Genomic DNA, 23,924 nt, shown 5'->3' with positions numbered 1-23,924 from the left:
CATCACTAACCTGAAAGACTGCCCTAGCAGCAATCTTGCAATTAATATTCAAAATATCTTTGAATCTCTGCTAGGGTTGCCAACTCTGGCCAGACATATTCCAGGACACGTCAGTGAAAGTGACATCATGGGAAGCCGACAGAAGTGACGTCATGGCACAGACTATTTGAGCTGAATGGCCTCTTTTAGTGCTGTATATTTTATATAGTTTGATGCAGTTCAAAGTAAAACATGAGGTTGGCAGCTACAAAGATACAGCAGAAAGCAGCTTTGCTTGATTGAGCTTTTCCACCACGCTGGTTAGCTGGTCCCGAGCCACATCGGTTGTTCCTGTCAACTGTGAACACTGGCTCAGCGTGACACTGAGTGAGAGAGAATCAACCTGTCTCCACTAAATTCCGCTACTGAGTCTGAACAATTCCTTTCCCTGTCACAAAAACAGAAAATGCTGGAAAACCTTAACAGGTCTGACAGCATCTGTGTGGAGAGAAACAGGGTTGATGTTTCGAGTCTGTATATGACCCTTCTTCAGAGCTACAGAGAAGTCGAAATGTGATGAAATTTATACTGTTTAAAGGGGGTGGAGCAGATGAAGCTGGATAGAAGGCCAGCAATAGGTGGGGGCAAAGGAGGGATTGACAAAGATGTCATGGGCAAAAAGACAAGGAGTGTTAATGGTAGTGGTAAAGGGCTAAAAAAGGTGCTGATAGTGGCATTAAGGTAAGAAAGCAGAATATAATAAGACCAGAGTTCTTAACTTAATGCCACTATCAGCACCTTTTTTAGCTCTTACCACTACCATTAACACTCCCTTTGTCCTTTTGTTCATGACATCGTTGTCAATCTCTCCCCACGTATTGCTGGCCTTCTATCCAGCTTCACCTGCTCCACCCCCACCTTAAACAGTATAAATTTCATCACATTTCTACTTCTCTGTAGCTCTGAAGAAGGGTCATACAGGCTCAAAACGCCAACTCTGTTTCTCTCCACATAGATGCTGTCAGACATGCTGAGTTTTTCCAGCATTTTCTATTTTTGTTTCAGGTTTCCAGCATCTGCAGTATTTTGCTTTGATCCTTTCCCTGCCAGTTGCTCTTGGGGAATGCAGTACACCACAATCCACCCAGTAACTACCAATTCAGTCCAACACTAATTAATAACATTAATGCACTAATTAATCACTATAACAGTATCCAGCCAGTCTCAGGCGAGCCAAACCTTGGCTCATAAGCAGCACCTTTCCCTTCAGCTCTGCAGCCCGAGTAGACATCACCTCGACTGATTGGAAAGCTGATCATGTGGTCTATAGGCCGTTCAGATATTTCTGTCAAGCTGTCTCCGCCAACACCAAGTCAGGCTTTTCCATGGGTTGAGGAGGAGATTCCTGGTGTAGGGAAGGTCAGGTGGTGCCCAAGCATGATCTGTGATTGACTAACAATCAGTCCTGGCTGTTTTTAGAGTTAGGCAGTACCCAAGCGTGGGCTGTGATGGGCTGGCAGCCGGTTCTAGCTGCCGTTGCAGGGAACTGCAGTGCCCCCAGAATGCCTTGTTTGGTCACCAGGAGATCGAGGCCAACTCCAGGGGACTTAGCAACCCTAGGTGCTGCCTATTCTTTTTCAAAAATCGAGCAGTTCAACTAGCTGTCGAAACAAATCCCAATTTATATGTGCAGTTCAACATATAGTCTAGCTCTATTTCTGGAGATATGCATAAGTTGTAAACTCTAGGCTTTGCATCCCCTGGTGCCATGGTATGGAAAAATGTTTTCATACCCAATAAGGGTGTCATATTCCCAACTTTCAAAGAAGTGGACAATGTGCATTAAAGATGGCCACCAAAGGTCAGTTGGCCCTCCATGATTTCTGCACAGACAAATTATTAACTTGTGTCTGAACATGCTTCCAGAAAGTTCCTAAAATGTAAATAACTGTGGGTGGTGTGCCCTCCCTCGAACAGGCAGGCTGTAGACAAAGCCACTTGTGGAATTTATAGCCCCATTGTCTGTGTACTTACCAAAACTCAAAATCAATTGCGCCCCAAAGTGTCACGCAGTGTCTACAAGCTAAACCCTTAATAATGAGAGGTGCAGAGAAACCAATTTATTATATGCAAAGGTGACCATAGGACTTATGAGCAAGTCCTTTGAGCCTGCTCCACCATTCGATAAGATCATGGTTGTGGTCTCAACTCCACCTTCCTGTCTGCCTGCCATAACCCTTGACTCCCTTGTCTATCAAAAATCTAAGCATTTCAACCTTGAATAAATTCAATTACCCAGTCTCCACTGCTTTCTGGGGAACGGAATTTCACAGAGAAAAAAATTTCTCTTCATCTCAGTCTTAAAAGGGAGACCTCTTATTCTTAAACTGCATCCCCCACAAAAAGAAACGTCCTCCCAGATCCACCTTATCAAGTCCCCTAAGGATCTTATATGCTTTAATAAGATTGCCTCTCATTCTTAAAGTCCAATAGATAGAAGCCCAACCTGTTGGCACAGCCGATGGTTAATGCTGAGTTGTTCAAATCCCAGTGGAAAACTTGAAACAACTGCCACAACTTGTTATGAAATGTGTATAAATTTCAAGACGCGTGCCTTGAATTTAGTAGTAGTAAGACCACAAAGTCTTAAATGTTTAATCTACTTTTGTAAAAAACCTATATTAATAAGAGAAATGATTTTAAGCACATACATATGTCTACAAATTACTACTATAACTTCGAAATACCCTAATTAATCTAACTTCCAGTTACACTTTCGTTAAGGCAACAGTAAAACACACAGATTTTAAAAAGACCCAGCCAAAGAAAAATGATACCCTGAACAATCCAATTCAAAGTGAGTTTCCTTAACTTCAGTTCTTTGTAGACAGCAGCTTGAGGCTTAGATATTGAAGGCATTTCACACTTAGTAGATCTTAGAACGCCTACCCTTACACACAGCCTTCGCTCCTTTATACATATTTTCCCCTTTGAATGCAAATTCCCATTGTTTCACTATGTCTTTAGACTTCAGCTTTCTGATAATAAAAATCTCTCATAGTACTAAGTTTTACCAGTAATCTTTGGGAAAAATAAACCCACTGTTTCTGAACTTCACCTGGCTAGGTGACACATTTCACCCCTCCTTTAGTCTGCCTTATTTAAAAATGCAAATGTTCCCTTGACACCTTCTTAACATTTCAAACCTAGCTTATCTTTTAACACATCAAAGCCTTCAGACCAGCTGCCTTTAATTTCATTAAGTCACACACACACAAAGGCGCGCGCGCACACACACACTGACACAGTTACCACTATTTTACAATAAATTCCAATAACATTACTGTACTGTATCTTCCTGAAAAACCCTTCTTCAAAGGATAAACCCTTGATCCCTGAAATGAATCTGGTGAAGCTTCTCTGAAATGGTTCTAATGCAATTATATTGTTTTTCAAATAAGATGACCAAAACTGGACATAGTACTTTAGGTATGGTCTCACCAAGGCCCTCTACAGCTGCAGCAAAACTTCTATTTTTTTATTTCACTCCCATTGCAATAAATGCCAACATTCCATTTGCCTTCCTAATCGCTTGCTGTATCTGCATGCTAACCTTTAGTGATTCATGTACTAGGATACACAGATCCCTCTGTACAACAAGAGTTCTACAATTTCTCTCCACTTAAATAAAACAGCCACCATTAAACCCCCACTGTGTAGCGATGGTTCCTAACTTTGAATCATTTATGTGAGCAATACAAGTATTGATCATGTGGTGACATGATCAAAACTGACTTCAGGTCATGAATCTCATTACTCAAAAGAACCAGACAGAAACAGATTAGTCTGGGACAAAAACAAAAAATGCTGGAAAAACTCAGCAGGTCTGACAGCATCTGTGGAGAGAAAGACAGAGTTAACGTTTCAAGTCCATATTACTCTTCTTCAGAGTCTGGGAACCATTCCTCCAACCAGAACAGAACACTGCCCAACAACCAGTCAACCCAGGCAGTGCAAGGGGACTAATTCATTTTCACCTGTAGATGATCAAGCTGCAAGGAGCTGGTGCAGCCTGGACAAGTGAAAATGAAATTAGGGAATTGAGACTCTGGCTGAGAAGGACAGTCTCTGCTTTCATAGTCTTGTCATGGTCACCTAATATTTGCTCAGGTTTTTAAATGAGCTTTATGTTTTGAGTCATTTACCTAACAGCTTACATATTGAATTATATGTAATTTTTACAGCTTGATCCTATCCCTCAGCCAGGTACATGTTGACTGGCACCTTGCTGCATAAGACATAGATATCAAGCACATTATTATAAAAACTAGGCAGTCATGCAGAACAGCAAAACATGAGAAAGGAAAACTTCAAGAGGTGAGAAAGGACAAGAACGAGAGAGACTGACATACACAAGAAAAACAAAATAATACCATGAGACAAAAGAAGTAGAAAGGAAGGCAATTTTTTTTGTCTGACAGCACCACTAGAAGTGAATATTACATTACTAAAACAAATGGGCAGATTGCATAAAAGTACTTACTATTTTGCTAATTCTCCTCTCTTCCTCCATGAATAGCTGGTTCTCACTATTATCATAATCAAGGCTCTAAAAAACAATTTAAGAACAAATCAAAATTCATGCTGTGACTCAGTAACAGGAATTGGAAAGCACAGTGGATATTTCTTTTTAATTTTGGATAACTGTCACCAAAAGTTTATAAATCTTAAATTCAGAGAATACTTCCTGACACAAAGTCTTCAGACTATCATTGACAAGAGAATATGATTTGGAGAACAAATATTTAATATAATGTTATAGTACAGGCCAACAAGTTTAGATGCCACTATGAATACAGAAATGTGATGCACATTTATAAGTGTAACTCAAACACCCACAGGGAGCACAGCCTTGAAAACATTCAAAGGCTGAGTGTACAGTTGCCTCCCATTTTTGAACGTTCCCTTTAAATCTTTTGTTTTTGTGATTTGCATCATCCTTTATTGTCATTATTTTTTCTGACTCTTTTATTAATTCAACAAAGTATTTTCTTAAAAGATTTAGACATTATGTTTGTCAAGTTCCAAGATGTTGGACAAATTTATTTTCATGCAAATATTGTTCCACTTGGTATTAAAGCACCTATATTGAATTATATATCAAAATAAAGATCATCTACTTAGCAGGATCTCCATTCTTCCAATCATACATATCTTCCACATGAGCATTATTTAACTTAATAGATTTTGGGGAGCAGAGCATACATGAAAATCTGTAGTTAACCAATGACTAATTGGGCAGCCAAACAGATGCTGGAGTACACTCTATAATGCTACCGTTAAGGGAAAATCAAAAATCAATTCCATTGATTTTTTCTGGACATCTCTCAAATTCAAATTTATCGGCAGGGTTGCCATTTGAAGCAAATATCTAAACTGGTTAAAAATCATTGTTTAGATTTAACTTTGGCAGATCATTCCTTTGAAGTTATTATGACTTATACATAAAGGGTCTCTCCTTCTTAATTGTTTATTAGTTTGGCGTGGCCCTTTGGTGGTAATGCAATGCTTCCCAAACTGCTTTTTCCTACTGTGACCCCATTTTACCACTTGAGAATTGTCATGACCCCAGAGCAAAAGCTGGGGAGGGGAGCCAAGAGAGCGGGCAGCAAGAGAGCATGGCGAGAGCTTTGGGGGTGGGGGGGGGGGGTGGAGGAGAGGGTCTGAGGAGACAGTTGCAGGTGGGGCTGGTGGTTGGAAGTGGGACCAATGGTTTGCTCCTCAAACATTTTGCAGACTCAGATGGAGCCAGTTGTTGGAGCCTCTGAACTCTTATCTTTAGACATGCCCACAGCCCCAATTGATCAGGTTGCAACCCTCGATTAGGGAAACCCTGTGTTAAGCAATGCGCAGACTAGAAAATACATGCCTTTTTCCAGACCATATGCAGCTTGGAATTACTCCTGCAATGTGTAACAATGCAGAATAAAGAATAGATAGCTGGAACTTGGAGTTCTAATAGCTTAGCAGACGCGTGCCTTAAGGACAAAGCTAGGATAATTTGTGATCTCTCAAACCCAACCTAATCACCTATTAAGCTTTCTCCATTCTTTGAATGGAAGCTTCAACCATTCACCATGGGAGATAGACCCTCTGATATTTAAAAACACAGCACAGTTCTTTTAAGTTACATTATGTTTCTTTCTTATGCCACATAAGAAAGTCTTAGTGTGTTAATGCTCAACTTTTTCACCCAGGAGCCACAATTACACAAACTGCCTTGAAAACTGGTACAAAGCTAATAATTGTGTAACATGGCTTTTGCATCATCTGCAGGGGAAAAAATGTTCTTCTGCTATCCAAGCAGGAAGCGTTTTGAGAATGACATGTCATCAACATCAAAACATCTTAAAAGCATCAAGTACTTTTGATTTTCCCCATCAATTTGGTTTTATTCCTGCAGTACATGGAGGTATGCCAGAGTAAGAATTAACCTTCTTATTACTGTCACTGAACTAACTGGAATGCCAATTCAACATGTACGCTGTGAATGGACTTACATAAAAAGATAAATAGTGCCAATTACCTCATACTTGAGTGAAAGAAGGTTTTCATTATGCAGAATTTCCTTGGAAGCATAAGTAGATGGATCGCCATCCTAAGATAGAAAAGCAGATGTTTCAGTAAATAGCACGTGACTTTTTTCATTTTAAAATTTACCACCTAAATTACAAAAGGATAGATTGCAGTTACTATAACCTAGGTTTTTCACAGCCCTTAGCCAATTTTTCAATGGATGCTGGGGAGGAGGCTGCACAAAGTTCTTCAGGAACATGTTCCTCCCCGCTCCACTATTTTACAGTGGCCAGGTCAGTCAGGGCAAACAGGCCCTATCCATATGTGAGTGAATGAACACCAATTCCATGCAAATGAAGAAAACATGGCCCAAACCATGTTTCCCACAATTTCCACTCTCCAAACACTGGACACAAAGATGTACTTAAGGCTCTAATGTCCATGTGATCAGAAGTCAGCAGATCATTAGAAACAAAGAGGTCTGTGGAAGTGCAATCAGAGCAATGTTATGCATATTTCCCACCACCTAAATGGAAACTAAACTGAAGCCTTTTAAACTGAAAAGTGTAATCAAAAAACTAAGAATCGTGAAAATCTTTTTGTTCCATTTTATATTACGCAGCATTAAAAATTCACTGCAAACGTTATAACACAACATGCAAGCAAAGCAGCAACATTTCTTAGATGCACACACAGAAGTTTATAATGCCATTACCTGGTCCTGTACTGTATCGTCATCTAGATTCACCGTGGTCAGTCTGTCAACGCGGAAAAAATTGGCTTGGGAAAGCTGTAACATCAAAAAAAAGACCAATATCATTTTCACAGATGCACATGATTTTAACAAAAAAAAATATAGTAACAGAAGGCACAACTGCAAAAGTCATCTATGGAAAGCAATTTTTTTGATGCGAATACAAACTAACAGCTCTATGAATGTACAATTCTTTTTACTAGTTCTTGTGCAAGATTGGCCATCCTATTATAGAACTCTTATCTGAATATATGCCTGCCCAATATCCATCGTTTAACAAAAGTTCAAGAGTTGTCTAGGAGCAATATTCCTTCTTGACTTCAAGAATCCAAGAGTATGAACCATACTTCAATGCCCACACCCTTTGCTTCTCTTCCTCTGGATGATTGACTGTGCACCATGCTCTCTGCCCCACCCAGCAGCTAATTTCGATTCATGTTACTACCTTTCTTCCTAGTTCATATACTTCAAATTTTGCAACGAGCAAAGTGTGATTCACTTCATCAACTTCTTTCAAAATTCATTTACACTAAATCCTTATAGTACATCTGCATTCCAATGCAAGTTCATATCTTCTTCAGAAAAAATCATTACACTTTTCAGATATTTCTATTTTTTTTCTAAAAATGCATCAGGTCACAGCTTTTCACCACGTTGGATCAAAGAAACAAGAGTTAAACAACCAACTTTGAAAAGGGCATTAATTTGGAACGTACAGTAAGTCGTATATTTTGGTGCAGAGAGATACAGATTGGCCAGATTCTGTGATCAGCAGTGAACAAAAGGTGCTCACTGTTCTTAACACTTCCAGCTTCACACAGGCTTTTTATGGACTTTTGTGCAGCAACTTCTCTTCAACCAGATTACAGAATGCTTACACAGACACACAGTGTAAATTAGAATTTCAATTCAATGTAAAATCATGTACACCAAATGAAATACAGAGAAAGAAATTGAGATGGGGGTGCAACGGTGGGGGTCAAAAAGATCGAGACAAAGGGAAAATCGAGGGAATGGAATATTGGCCTTTATTTCAAGAGGGTTGGAATACAAAAGGTGTTGAAGTTATGTAATATTTGTATAAAGTTTTGGTTAGACTACATCTGGAGCGCAGATGATAGGACATCAATCCAAAACTTGTTTCTCTCTCCACAGATACTGCCAGACCTCAGGTAATTCTAAAGTTTTCTGGTTTTATTTCAGATTTCCAGCATCTGCAGTATTTTATTTTGTCTGGAGTAGTGGAATCAGTTTTGGGCACTTAACCTTTGGAAAGATAACATTGGCTTTGAAGGGCTGCAATGCAGATTGACCCAGAATGATACTGAGGCTTAAAATGTTAAATTGTGAGAAAACGCTATTTAAACTAGATTTGTATTCCCTTCGAAGGTTTATGGATGATCAAAGTGGGGTTTTTAAAATGTCACAGAATTTGATAGGGTAGATACAGAGAAACCATTTCCTCTGGTGGTGGATCCTAAATAAAAGGGCACAGTCACAAAATTAGAGCTTGGCCTTTCACACAAATTGTGGTGAAAATCTGGAACAATTTCCTAAAGAATGCTGGGACTATTGAAATTTTCAAGATTGAGATTGATACATCTTTATTAGCTTAAACTATCAAGAGATATGGAGCAATATTCTCTTAAGCTAACTGCATATGTGGCCATGCAGCAATCATCAAGGTACTGTGGAGGCCATTCACAAGCCGTAAAAATTCTTGAATGGGCAAGCCCCAACGTTTTCTGATGTGCTTATCGGGTATCTAGTGGCTAAGTAGCACAACTCCCTTCATGTGCTTGAATGCCAAATCTCTTGAAAAGGTATGGTATTGTGAAGCTTGTGGAGAAGCAGGACAAACCCAACAACAATGTCCTGATTTCCATGTTCAACTACGTACATGTGGACCAGAAGTTGCAGTCCAATTTACTCTTTAAAAATGATGGTACTGATAGCCTCACTGTTATTCCAACTGCATAACCCAGACCATTAAGCAAATGGATGAAATTGTGGCAGATGGCGATCAATCTGGAGAAGTGCAGGGTTACTTTGGATCCATGAAAGACAAATCAGAATCAGTTTTTAATGAACGTTGGGGGATGGGGGAAAAAAATCAAGAGAGGAGGGATCCAAAAGGGGGAAGTGATAAATCGAGTAGCAAATGTAGTGCTCTTACTGCTTGCCCAGCCAAAATGAACCGAATTACCACAATCAGCAGGAATTTTGCGTAATCAAACAGTCTTTTTTTAGCAACTTCCTGCTTCAAGCAAAGCTGGCATGTGCATCCCTTCAGACACTCAGCTAAACACTAGATTTGTGTGTAATCTACTCTTCATATCTACATTTCATTTTTGATACAATAAGTTTATATCTTACTAAGAATGTTCTTTACCCAAGCCTTTAAAGAAGCTAGGTCAGGATGTTTCAGTTAAAAACCCTCTTCGGGATCCTCAGTACATCATCTGTACCTGGGACTCTGATCAGCCTCATTGTAGAATCTACTATGAGCCTCTTTTTAAACTAATATTTCCTCTAATATATTTCCTTTAATTACAATAGAAGCATTAAAGTTTTAACTCCAAAATGAAATGGAACAAAATCACTTATCAGTAACTGCAAGCTCATCTACAACTTCAGAAATATATTTGTGAAATGAGAAAGGAAATGATCTAGACTTCAAATTACATTAAATAACCTCTAGTTCAAACACAAATCCACCAATTGCTCTTCTGGGCAGATTTAGAAAATAAAAGCAGAAAGGGTCTAATGCAGCCAGATTGACTCTTACTATTCGTTAACAATATTCTGAAAACTTTGGCCACAGATTTATACATTCCCTCAAAAGTCTAAATCCACATGTCCTGAATGGCAATGGTTTAATTGTAACTGGGCAGAAATACCTGCTTGCTCAAAAACACAAGGCTAAATAATAGTTCAGAATATTTATCCATCAGCATGGCCAATTAAATCTTTAATGGACTATTTGCTTTACAACAGATTGAGTTGTACCACTACAAGAAAATAGCAACTTCTAGAATTCAAACAAAATGTTGCAAGTACACCGCAAGTCCCTCAACAACATTAAAAAGACTGACAAATTAGCATTTTTGCAGGGTTTGGGGAAAAAAATGGGGAAAGAAGAAAATACAGCAATCTGAGCGAGGAATTTATTTGTTGCATAACCCTGCAACCTGCTTAAAGGGCAGAAACTTTTCAGTCAAGCAGTGAAAAGCCATTAAGAGGACAAAAGAATATGCAAATAGCCAAAATACTAAAGAAGGAAGGTGGCAAGAAATGAAAAAGCAAACCAAATATTGACTTGGTTCCTTGTAACTTGCTACATTTGCCCATTCTAACCATAATTTCCAAATGGCCACAAGTTCTGTTGCTAGTTCTTTAAAGTTTCTTCAGATTTTCCCACAACTTCTAGGATTTCTAACTGCACACACAAGATATCATATTGCACATACAAGATATCATGTTGCACATACTTTCCAATGTACACCAACCCTACGTGGAACTGGAGTGGTATGCTACTAAGTGAAAGTGTTAACATTTCTGCACAAACTTGCCTACCTAGTTAGGGCAATTTGAACCACTTGATTTTCTAGGTTTTCTCCCCTCTTTGTGCTTTGAATAGCCTTTTATCTCTCAGTGATATTTCATTCCTCTCGTCAACAACAGTCAGTTGCTACAGAATATAAATGGTTAAAAGCAAAAGCACCACATATGATCACCGTTTGTAAAGTCCAAATGGCTGTGAGAATATCTGTAAACAGTAGGTATTGCAATTAATGAGCGCGCATGACTCTTTAGGGCTAGACATCTTGGGAGCATCTGGCGTGATAATATATATGGTTATGTTTGGCAGAAATGTTAGCCAAACAGGGACTCATCTCTTTTACAATTGGGTCCTCAGGAACTAAGACAACTGACAGTATGGAAAGAGGATGTTAAATCAGACAGCCTTTTGTATGGCTAGGCAGAATAAAGGAGATAATATTCCAGTCTGATTAAACACAATACTCAAGACTACAGTCCAAGACATCAAGAGATTACTATTCAAAGACAATTTCCTAGAATGTGGTAAACAAGTAATACATAGAAACTCCAGTGAAGTCTGAACATGTTTGAAAAGGCTTAATGAAATAACACTCTTTACACCACTGTACTTCGGTACTTCAGAATTAGGTTATGGCACCCCCTCTGTACTTTTCAATGCTGTTCATGAAATAAAAGACAAAAAGTGTTATGAGCTGATTATCTAATGCCCAAAACCACAAGACTCCCATCATTAGAGTCAATTCACCCAAGATGCCACTAGTTATTCCAATTTAAGCTAGCTCATTGCATAGAACTTACAGCACAGAAACAGACCATTTAGCACAACAGATCCAATGGTGGCAATCATGCCCCACGTAAGCCTCTTCCCATCTTACTTCATCACTTCCTATCAACATAATGCCTTGGAGCTTGTGTCATTGGCGAGGCAAGGGAACTCACTGTTGACCTTGAAGGAAGTCTCGCTCAGAGATTCAGCGAGAACTTTACCTCTCTTGATGTGCAATTGATATTGGCATTCTTAAATGGGGTTTCCCAATGTCGAGCAGCAGTGATGTCATCAAGCTGTCCAAGCAACCAGTCACATGAAAGAATTCTCACAGAGAACCAACCAGGAAATTAAAAGTACTAATAATCAAATCACTTGTTAATAATTTTACAGAGAGTGAAATAAAGACTGGGGCATACACATAGGGTTAAAGTAGAAGCTGAAACATCATGAACAAACTTTTTTAAAAAATTTAAAATCTGATTCAAAAAATTTAGTAATTAATCATAATGGAGAAATTTAACAATATTCCACTATATTTTTCAGGGCCAGATCAGCTGCTTAACAATAGTTATTACTAAGATCAACATTAAAAACGCTGTCATACTTCACTGAAGGTGGCTTAACCTTTTATAGTACTAATAGAAAAGTAAAATACTGCACATACTAGAAATCTGAAATAGAAACAAAATGCTGGAAATATTCAGGTTAAGCAGTGTCTGTTGTGATGACCTTTTGAGCTGGAAGCAGTAAAGGAAAATTTGTAATTTCTTTAAAATGTCTGTGAAGTCCGCAATTGTTTTTAAGAATATTTGAAAAGAACTTTAAGGGGTTTGCATTAATTGTAAAGGGATCAGTTGTAACTTTCCTGAATAAGGAGGAATACTAGTCCATCTGACCTAGCGACATTTGTCTTGGAAGCGATACCAACAAGAAGAAAGTTAATCAATATGCAAAAAGCATATGACTGGCAGACACAAAAGAGAGCTGGAGACAGAAGGCAATCCGCACACAGATGAAAGAGCTCTTGGAAGCACTGTGTGGGTGTACTCAAAAGGTCGAAAACCTGGAAGGCTGTGTGAATAGTTTGGTGATGCTAAAGAGCTCAGTGCTTTATCAGAAGTGGGCAAACTGTGAACAGGTTATTGCTGGTTGGTCAGTCGAAAAGGAACAATGGAAAGCTACACAATCTGGACTGTCATGACCCAAGGGAGAAGAGGGTTCAAAGAAGTGCGCTTGCCAATGATAATTGTACCCTTGAAACTTGGAGGTCAAACTTGGAGCTGAAAGCTGTTGTCACATAGGACTCCTGGCCTACCCTGCATAAATAAAAAAAAATAGCATATAGTGGAACTGCGTAGCTACGTGGTGCCACATGTCTGCAGGGAATGATGCGAATGCTTACATACAAAGTTGTATCTTTGTGTATCAACTTTTTAAAGTGAAATTTATCTTTTTATCTGAAGTTTCATTTGCCTGTTAATTTACATTGGTTCAGATTAGTGTTAAAAGTCACAAAAGTGAATTCTTGCTGGGAATTTTTTCATTTGGAATCCGCTTGGTAAATTTGGTTATTTTGGTTTACGGTTTCCCCACAGGGATCGTAACACTGCAGAGAGAAACAGAGCCAACATTTCAGGTCGATGACCTCTCATCAGAACCTGTCTGATGAAAGGTCATTGACCTGAAATGATAACTCTTTCTCTCTCCACAGATGCTGCCTGACCTGAGTATTTTCAGCATTCTCTATTTTTATTAAGTTTTTATGGGGTTTCTACATTGATATGAGCATGAAAAGGAGGTTCATGCCCCATGAATTGATTTTGCAGATTGTTGGCTCTGGTGGGGGCGGATGAGGGGTGCAGCCTTTGATAGAGCAGAGAATGGCAGATCTCAACTTCAGAATTTCCACATTGGTCTGAACTTGTACTAAATACTAAAGTTCCAGTCAGATTCAGAGGGGTAATGATGATAAACGTTTACAGTTTTCCATCAAAAAAATCCAAAATCCAGCCTATTGTGTTGTTAACTGAAACTACTTCTTCCTCACATAAACAACTGAGCTATTTGGCAACACACATGATAGTGTGTCCAGTATTTATATTCTTCCTCCACACATTAGCAGCGCTGATACTCCAACTTCAGAAGAAAGGAAAGATAAATGACTCCCCATGTTAACTGAACCAATAACATGCCAGTAGAATAGAGAACAGCATTTCCTCATGTCAAATTTAATAGCATCTTCAAATGTTTGAGTAATTTTTAAAAATCATTTTGTTGGTTGGATATTGAGCTGTCAACTGCATTGTTCTTAAAGTATTTGTATTCCTATTTGTTTTAATGCAGCATTGTGCAAGTTGACATCTAAAAATCGGTCATTCCTTCTCCACAGTATTTATTTGTTTTCTTGCCTCATACTAAAATGCCTGCTTATCTCTTGTTCATTGGCCTGATGCAGGGTACGCACCAAAAATCTCAATTTACCATAAGAAACATAAGAAATAGGAACAGGAGACGACCATTCAGCCCCTCGAGTCTGCTCCGCCATTCAATAAGATCACGGCTTATCTGTTTGTGCTTTGAATTCCACATTCCCATCTACCCACACTACCCTTTGATTCCCTTGCCTAACAGGAATCTACCTCCGCTTTAAAAATATTCAACGACCCCGCCTCCACTGCCCTCCAAGGCAGAAAGTTCCAAAGTCACACAAGCTTCAGAAAAAATTTCTCATCTCCATCCCAAAAGGGCAACTCCTAATTTTAAAACAGTGTCCCTAGTTCTGGACTCACCCACAAGAGGAAACATTCTTTCCACATCCACCTTGTCAGGACCGTTCAGGATCTTATATACTTCAATCAAATCAGCCCTCACACTTCTAAACTTCAGTGGAAACAAACCCAGTCTGTATAGCCTTTCCTCATAAGACAACCCGCTCATTCCAGTTATCAATCTAGGAAACCTCCAATGCATTTACATCCTTCCTTGAATAAGGAGACCAAAGCTGCACACAGTAATTGGAGATGCAGTCTCACCAATGCTCTGTATAACTGAAGCATAACATCCTTACTTTTATGTTCAATGCCTCACATAACAAAGGACAGCTTTCCATTAGCCTTCTTAATTACATGCTGTACCTGCATACTAACCTTCTGTGCCTCATGTACCAGAACACCTAAACCCCTCTGCAACTCATAATTATGCAGCTGTTCTCCATTGAAGTAATACTCTGCTTCTTTATTCTTCCTGTCAAAGTGAAGAATTTCACATTTTCCCACGTTAAACTTCACTTTCCAGATCTTTGCCCACTCACTCAACCTATCTATATCCTTCTGCAACCTCATGTCCTTTTCACAACATACTTTCCTACCTATCCTTGTGCCATCTGCAAATTTAGATCCATGCCATCATTCCCCTCATCTAAGTCAATGATGTAAATTGTAAAAAGTTCAGGCCCCAGCACAGACCCCTGTGGGACTCCACTCATCACATTCTGCCAATCAGAAAAAGACGCATTTTGCATACTCTGTTTTCTGCCAGCCAATCTTCTATCCATACTATTATGTTACCCCCTACACCATGAGCTTTTGTTTTCCACAATAACCTCTGATATGGCACCTTATCAAATGCCTTCTGGAAATCCAAGTACAATATGTCTACAGACTCCCCTTTATCCACAGTGCATGTTACTCCTTCAATAAACTCCAATAAATTGGTTAAACATGATTTTCCTTTCACTTTTATTTTCTTTTTTCATAGACTAGCCTTGAATCTGTATTGTGATTCCAGAAGCCACCTGCCCAAAATAAAGCAGGTGATTAAGAAAAATCTGACTCAGAATCTTGGCACTGAAAGATAAACGTGAGATGCCCCAACACATATTCCAATCAGACTTCTCTCTTTTTTAAAATATATTGCATCAGGCCCTTTAGGTGCTATGAGACATTCTCTCTCTAAATTAGGCAGAACAAGTAGGGAAAGCACTCAGCAAAAGCTCTACACCCAATCTTGTAAATCTCTCCAGTAATGTTATTTTGTCCTGGTCCTCAATAAGCTACACAGCACACAACCCCACAGCAACCTAAAAGGTATCACGCAGGCCTAGTTCTGTGATAAATAACATTAGTGCAAAATTACGCATAAAGAATTTAAAGCGACCGTTGAAAAAACAGGCTGCACACTACAACTAAATTTTAAAAGGGAACAATGATCCTAGTATCTTACCATTCTTCATAGGCTTTGTGGCAGCCTCTATTTCATAACGATCAGTGAAACATCCAACATGCAGAATGGGTCCGATGCTTCTTCAGAACTGCACAATGTAGTGTTGAGTACCCATTCTTAAACATATCACCGCTCAATTCATCATCAGTGATCCATTATCTTGGCTCTTTACTTGTACCATAAACAGCTGTTAATTCTATATGCAAGCGTCTCATGTGACGCCTGTCAACTTATCCCTGCAACTCAGTTTTGTTAGCTTTACAACGGGAATGTTGCATTTGATGCCATCAGACAAAGATCTGCATAAGCAACCATCTCGGTCATTGAACCAGGATCAGCAAGTGGAGTTTGATGCATTCTCCTGTTCCTATCATGCAGAAGTCAGCTGCATTTACCATTCTCATTAAACCAATCTTGCTGACATCTAGATATGAATCCAAAGTCTGCTTATCACATTCCAGAGATCCATTTACTTCACATTGTTAGCAGCGTTATCTAGCAGTTGGAAAGGGCTTCCATGTTCTTCCATGAACTTTGGATGCACACACAAGTCTTTTTCTTATCCAACTGCAAAAACAGTGCTGATAGTAGGGCTTACAGTTAACTACTCAGACTGGCAAAATGTGATGTTTCACAGGGATTGATGCTTAGACCACTGTAGTTTACAATTTACATAAAGATTTAGGTTTGGAAATCGCAAGTATAATTTTAAAAACTTGCAAAAAACACCAAATTTGGGGATGTAGTTAATATTGGGAAAGTATGCAACAAAATACAAGATTTGAAAAGATTCTCAGAGTGGGAGTGTAATTGGCAAATAAATATCAAAATTATGTAAGTCTGAGGATTTGCATTGTGGTGGCAAGAATAAGGAGGCCAAATACTGCTCTCAGGAAAGGCTGAACAGGCTAGAGGTCTTTTCGCTAGAAAAGTGAAGTCTGAGGTGTAATCTGATAGAGGTCTTGAAAATTATGAAAGAATTTCTTAAGGTGGACAGAGAAAATGATTCCACTTTGGGAGTGTCCAAGAATTAATTCATAAATGTGAAATCGTCACTACTAAATCCAACAGGGAATTCAGGAGAAATGTCTTTACCAAAAGAATGGTAAAAATGTGGATTGTTTGACTACAAGGAGTCGTTGAGGCAAATAGCATAGATACATTTAAAAGGAAGTTAGATAAGCACATGAGAGGGAAAAAGAATAAAAGGATATGTTGATATGGTTAGAAGGGGGGAGTTGGGAGGAGCTTGTGTGGAGCAGGGAAAGCAGAAGCAGAAAATAGTTGAAAGGAGTAAAATAATTTGCATTTATATGGAGCTTTTCATGACCACCGGACACAAAGCTCTTGACAGGTGAATGAAGAGAAGTATAATCACTGTTGTAATGTGGGCAACATGGCAGCCAATTTGCACACAAGCTCTCACAAACAGCAATGAAATAATGACCAGATAATCTGTTTTTTTCTGATGCTGATGTTGAGGGATAACTATTGGGCAGGACACCAGGGATAACTCCGCTACTCTTCTTTGAAATAGTGCTTTGGGATCCCTTACCTCAACCCAAGCGGTCAGATAATGACTCAGTTTAACATTTTGTCTGAAAGATGGCACCTCTAACAGTGCAGCACTCCCTCAGTACTGGAGCATCAGCCTTTATTTTTATGCTTAAGTCCTGGAGTAGGACTTGAAACCAGAAACCTGTGACTTAGAGGGGAGAAAGTTACTAACTGAGCTATGGCTGACATGAGCAGAAATGATATCAGATGACAGATGTAAACAGAAGTAAAATTGGAAACATCACAAAAATTGCAGGGACCAGATTGAGGAAAGTTGCAAAATTGTTAAAGGAAGTGTCAAACCGTACATACAACAATGTCCACAGCGTAACTAATAAGGTTGCCGAGCTGCATGCACAGGCAGGGATATGAGACAAAGCACAAATACATTCTCAAAAAGCCAGCACAGGCACAACAGACTGAATAGTCCAAAAACTAAAGTTGCTAGAACAGTAACGTTTACAATCCTGCATCAAATGTATTACTGTTGCCATCAGCCCCAGAATCTGCAGAATTTGCCCAACTGTCCCTTGCTTCTATAAAAGAAAAAACATTTCAACTGTACAGTTCTGAAGCAGTATAGAAGAAGTCACACAACACCCAAAGCTGCCTATCAGCAGATACGTATGATATGAAGGTCTTTTTGGGACGCTTTTGGTTTGCAAGGAGTCCAACTCTTCCATCCAACTGAAGATTTGCTGAAGAATTGTCAATTTAACATGTGTGGAAAGTGTTTGATACAGGGGGACATAAAAGTGTCTTACCCAAAGACAGACTGCCGCTCTGGGCAAGTATTGCGTGAAAATATTCTGAACACTGCCTTGAGGCTTCTAACATTAGCATGTCCACAACATTCATATAATGGTTTTGGACATATACGAGCAAGGCAATCAAAATTTTCAAGATGATTTCAGAGTTGGAATCTGGGCACAAATTACATTTTTTAATCTACTCAAGTTCCATTCAAGGTTACTATACCATGTAATCTAATCTGAATTTTAAGATTACCATTAATAGTTTACAAATAATATCAAAACCCAGAGATTAGATCAGAGCTTTTGCATAGAACGGAATGATTAGAACAACTACGCCGAGAGACTCGACCTTTTCAGTTACAGATCACCCAGAACTTAATATCGCACAAACATGACATGCTTAAAAGAACCTGAACCGACTTCCTAGTTTGAAGCACCATCAGAATACTTGAAAAAAATATTCCACTAAACCGACAGTTTATACCTATCACAGTTTCAAACCTATTACCGAAATTCTCTTCTTGTTGGTCAATAAACGCCTGTTTAAAGAGGGCAGACAGATGGCTTTAAATGTAAACTGACCGGGCACCAAGGGTGAGAGATCTCCAAATCTTCTGTTATGTGTTTTTACTGCTAATGGCGAAGCAATTGAGCCCTTAAGCGGCGGCGACGGTTCCATAAACACCAGCCTGTTTGGGCATAACAAGCGCCGTGTGTGTTGGGTGTAAACATGAGGAAGCGCCTGCAAGCGGCCAGGAGCCACACCTGGCGGCCTCTTACCTGTCGGGGCAGTGCCGGGCTCTGAGAGGCGCTGGGGGAGCCGTTCAGTAACGGGGTACTCTCTCCGGGCCGAGCCTCATCATCCTTACTGGACCAGGAAACTTTGTTGGTCACGTTCGCCATCTTGCCGGTCCCGTGCTGTTGCCAAGAGACCGGTCCCGTGACCTCTCTACGGCGAGTCCGCAGCTTCAGTGCGCTCCGCCCACTGCGTTTCATTCTGCAACTCGAAACAGTTACAAATCATCACCCCCCACTCCTCACTCAGCCCCAGAGCAGCACATCCAGCACTGTGAGATGCTGGGGACCTGAGATAGAAACAGAAAATGCTGGAAGCCAGACTTGACGAAATATTTTTCCCAGTCGCTTTGTTTTATATTTGAGCACATATAATTTGCTCACTGGTATTTTGTGTCTTGTATAAACAGCACCCTGAACTCCAAAAAGTCTTTGAATGTTTCTCAGAGAAGTGGCAGGAATTCAATTAATAATTAACTGGTAACAGGCAAGAAATTCGCTGAGGGTGAGAAAGGACTGGTGTTGCGGACCCAATTTCTGTTATACACAGTTCTTTTAATTTATTTCCCACTAATTTGCAACCTGGAACATCTTCCTCTGCAAACCATGCTTCTAAAGCGTTGAGATAGCAATAAATTCACAATTAAAGTAAACTTTTTAATAATAATTAAGGCACTGATTTGTAGTTTCTGTACAAAACAACTTTAAGCCTTAAGAATAACGCCATTACAACGCTGCAATAAATCACAATTTGACTGTAAATCCCTGTAAATCAATGATTCTGAATTTGTATTGTCTGGACTGCACATCGCAAAGCATTAACTGTGTCCTCTAACACAGGATGAACAATACCATAAACAATGCTCTCCACCTTCAAAAATATTTTAAGAACTGATATCCAATTAGGAGGATCTGACTATCTTTTCTCAACCCCTGATTTTAGAAATATTGCTTAATTGTCTTTATGTTGTGCTATTAAAGTTGTGTTCCTGCTATGACAGCATCTGTCATTGATTTGCAAAAGAAAACTTCACTTTTACCCACTTAGTTCTGAGCAGTGTTTTGAAAGTTACTCGAAATATTAAAGTGGGAGTTTTTTTTTTCCCAATCCCTTATCAAGTAAGGCCAGGCAAAGTGAAGAAGGGGGAAACTATACCAGATTGGTAACTAAACTGTTGTAGAATGCACCAGAATTTAAAACTTTACCAGAAACTGGAACATACAATATTTTAATACACAATGATTCTTACTAGATGATATAATTACACACAAGTGTAAATGTGAAATAGTTATCACTTGAAAGGAGTCATAGAGTTATACAGCATGGAAACAGGCCCTTCGGCCCATCATGTCTGTGACAGCCATCAAGCACCTATCTATCATAATTCAATTTTCCATGCTGTGATGTTTCAAGTGCTCACCTAAATATTTCTTAAATGTTGTGGGGGTTCCTGCCTCTATCATCCCCTCAGGCAGTGTCTTCCAGATTCCAACTACACTCTGGGTGAAAAAATGTTTCCTCAAATTCCCTCTAAACCTCTTGACCCTTACCTTAAATCAATGTCCCCTGATTATTGACGCCTCCACTAAGGGGAAAAGTTTCTTCCTATCTACCCTATCTATGTCCCTCACAATTTTGTATACCTCTATCAGGTCCCCCTCAGCCTTCTCTGCTCTAAAGAAAACAGCCCTAGCCTATCCAGTCTCTCGTCATAGCTGAAATGCTCCAGCCCAAGCAACATCCTGGTGAATCCCCTCTGAACCCTCTCCAGTGCAATCACATCCTTCCTATAGTGTGGCAACCAAAACTGCACACAGTACTCCAGCTGTGGCCTAACTAGCATTTTATACAGCTCCAACATAACCTCCCTGCTCTGATATTCTATGCCTCGGCTAATAAAGGCAAATATGCCATTTGCCTTCTTAACCACCTTATCTACCTGCGCTGCTGCCTTCAGGGATCTATGGACATGTACACCAAGGTCCCTCTGATCCTCTGTACTTCCTAGGGTCCTACCATTCATTGTATATTCCCTTGCCGTGTTGGTCCTCCCTGAATGCATCACCTCACACTTCTCAGGATTAAATTCCATTTGCCACTGCTCTGCCCATCTTACCACCCCATCTATGCCATCCTGTAATCTAAGGCTTTCCTCCTCACTATTTACAACACCACCAATTTTCATGTCATCTGCGAACTTACTGATCATACCTTCTATATTCATGTCTAAATCATTAATGTACGTTACAAACAGCAAGGGTCCCAGCACCGATCCCTGCGGTACACCACTCATCACAGACTTCGAATCGCAAAAACAACCTTCGACCATCACCTTCTGCCTCCTGCCACTAAGCCAATTTTGGATCCAATTTGGCAACTTGCCCTGGATCCCATGGAATCTTACCTTCTTGACTATTCTCCCATGCAAGACTTTGTCAAAAGCCTTACTGAAGTCCACATAGACTTCATCAACTGCACTACCTTCATCTACACAACTAGTCACCTCCTCGAAAAATTCAGTCAAATTTGTTAGGCTTTGTTAGTCTTAATACTTTGCAGTTATCATGTGGTCTAATCATTCATCCCTCCCTAAACAAAGTGATTTATTATTCTCTGTGTGGTTGTATGACGTATTTATTTGTAATTGATTACATTAGAGCCCTGATGAGTACAAACCGCCTATTGATTAACCATGTGACTGAACATCCAAATATACCCAGATCTGGACAAATGTAATAATATGAACATTGCAATGGAATCTTTCTGCTATCTAAATTCATTTTAAAAATAATCATGCAGATAATTGTGCTTATAGGAAATTAATTTTGTTGGAAATGTTTTTCCCTTTTAATCACAGAATTTTAACGGCACAGAAGGAAGCCATTCGGCCCAGCGATGACTGCACTGGATCTCCAAATGAGCATTATTACCTAGTGCCATTGCCCTGCCTTTCCCCGTGCCAATGCACGTTTTTTTTCTATTCAAATAATCATCTAGTGCCTCCTTGAATGCCTCAATTGAACCTGAGTTCACCACACTTCCAGGCAGCGCATTCCAGACCTGAACCACTTATTGTGTGAAAAAAGTTTTTTCTCATGTTATGTTTCCTTCTTTTGCAAATCACTTTAAATCTGTACTCTCTCATTCTCGATCCTCTTACCAGCCCCGTCAAGATTTTGAACATCTCTATCAAATCTCCTCTTAACCTTCTTCTCTCCAAGGAGAACAGTCCCAACCACTCCAATCTATCTTTGTAACTGAAGTTTCTCATCCCTGGAACCATTCTTGTAAACTTCTTCTGCATTCTCTCCAATGTGTTCACATCCTTCCTATAATGTGGTGCCCAGAACTGTACACAATACTCCAGCTGAGGTCTAGCGAGCATCACATATAAATTCAGCATAACCCCCTTGCTCTTGTACTCTATGCCCCAATTAATAAAGCCCAGGATACTATATGCTTTATTAACTGCTTTCTCCACCTGTCCTGCCACCTTCAATGGTCTATGCACATATACACCCAGTTCTTTCTGCTCCTGCACCCGTTTCAAAATTTGACCCCTTATTTTATATTGCCTGTCCATGTTTTTCCTACCAAAATGCATCACCTCATGCTTCCCTGAATTGAACTTCATCTGTCACCTACCAGCCCACTCCACCAACTTGGCTATGTCCTTTTGAAGTTCTACACTGCCCTCCTCGCAGTTTACAACACTCCCAAGCTTCGTATCATCGCAAACTTTGAAATTGTCCCCTGTACATCAAGATCTAGATCATTAATATATATCAGGAAAAGCAAGGGTCCCAATACCGACCCTGGGGAACTCCACTACAAACCTTCCTCCAGCCCAAAAACTATCCATTGACCATTACTCTTTGCTTCCTATTTTTCAGCCAATTTTGTATCCACGTTGCTACTGTCCCTTTTATTCCATGAGCAATAACTTTTCTCACAAGTCTGTTGTGTGACACCGTAACAAATGCCTTTTGAAAATCCATGTACACCACATCAATAGCATTACCCCCATTGACCTTTTCTGTTACCTCTTCAAAAAATTCCAGCAAATTAATTAAACACGATTCCCTTTTAGAAATCCATGCTGGCTCTTCCTTATCAACCCATATTTTTCCAGGTGACTACTAATTCTATCCCGAATAGTTGTTTTTAGAATGTTTCCCACCACTGAAGTTAAACTGACTGGCCTGTAATTGCTGGGCTTATCCTTACAACCTTTTTTGAACAAGGGTGTAATGTTTGCAATTCTCCAGTCTTCTGGCACCTCCCCTGAATCTGGGGAAGACTGAAAGATTGTGGCCAGTGCCCCTGCAATTCCTACTCTCACTTCCTTCAATATCCTTGGATGCATCTCTTCCGGTCCCAGTGCCTTGTCAACTTTAAGTACTGACAGTCTATTCAACACTCCCTCCTTATCAATTTTGAACACTTGTAGTGACAGAGTTTCCTCGTCTGTCACCATAGCCTGGGTGGGTAGCATCTACCTCCTTAGTAAAGACGGATGCAAAGTATTCATTTAATGGCTCAGCCATGGCCCCTTCATCCATCTGTAAATTCCCTTTTGGGTCCCTAATTGGTCCTACTCCTCCTTTTACCACCCTTTTACTATTTATATGTTTATAGAAGACTTTGGGATTCCCCTTTATGTTGGCTGCCAATCTCTTCTCATAATCCCTCTTTGCTTCTCTAATATGCCTTTTCACCTCCCCGCTGAACCTTCTGTATTCCTCTTGGTTCTCAATTGTATTTTCTACCTGGCACCTGTCAGAAGCGCATTTTTTCTTCTTTATCTTAATTTCAATCCCTTTTTCATCCAGGGAGCTCTGGATTTGTTTTCCCTACCTTTCCCTTTCAATGGAATATACCTTGACTGTGCTTTTTGAACATAGCCCATTGTTCAGCTGCAGTTTTTCTGGCCAATCTTTCATTCCAGTCTAT

The 23,924-nt window shown here is 39.7% G+C and overlaps 1 protein-coding gene across 1 annotated transcript in view; it reads right to left on the bottom strand.

Moving 5' to 3' along the window:
• clcn7 (chloride channel 7) overlaps nucleotides 1–19,131 on the bottom strand; it is an 86,659-nt gene extending 67,528 nt beyond the window's left edge. Inside the window, exons 1-4 of the mRNA XM_078558708.1 lie at nucleotides 18,956–19,131; nucleotides 7,271–7,345; nucleotides 6,566–6,637; nucleotides 4,523–4,588 (exon numbers count right to left, since the gene is read on the bottom strand). Coding sequence (XP_078414834.1) covers nucleotides 4,523–4,588; nucleotides 6,566–6,637; nucleotides 7,271–7,345; nucleotides 18,956–19,078 — 336 coding nt within the window. The 5' untranslated portion in view covers nucleotides 19,079–19,131. The remainder of the gene's footprint in view (nucleotides 1–4,522; nucleotides 4,589–6,565; nucleotides 6,638–7,270; nucleotides 7,346–18,955) is intronic.
• Nucleotides 19,132–23,924: the final 4,793 nt, after the last annotated feature.

The sequence above is a fragment of the Cetorhinus maximus genome, chromosome 15, assembly GCF_964194155.1.
Source record: "Cetorhinus maximus chromosome 15, sCetMax3.hap1.1, whole genome shotgun sequence".
In the NCBI taxonomy this organism is placed as follows: Eukaryota; Metazoa; Chordata; class Chondrichthyes; order Lamniformes; family Cetorhinidae; genus Cetorhinus; species Cetorhinus maximus.
This window is presented reverse-complemented; position numbering and strand designations above follow the sequence as displayed.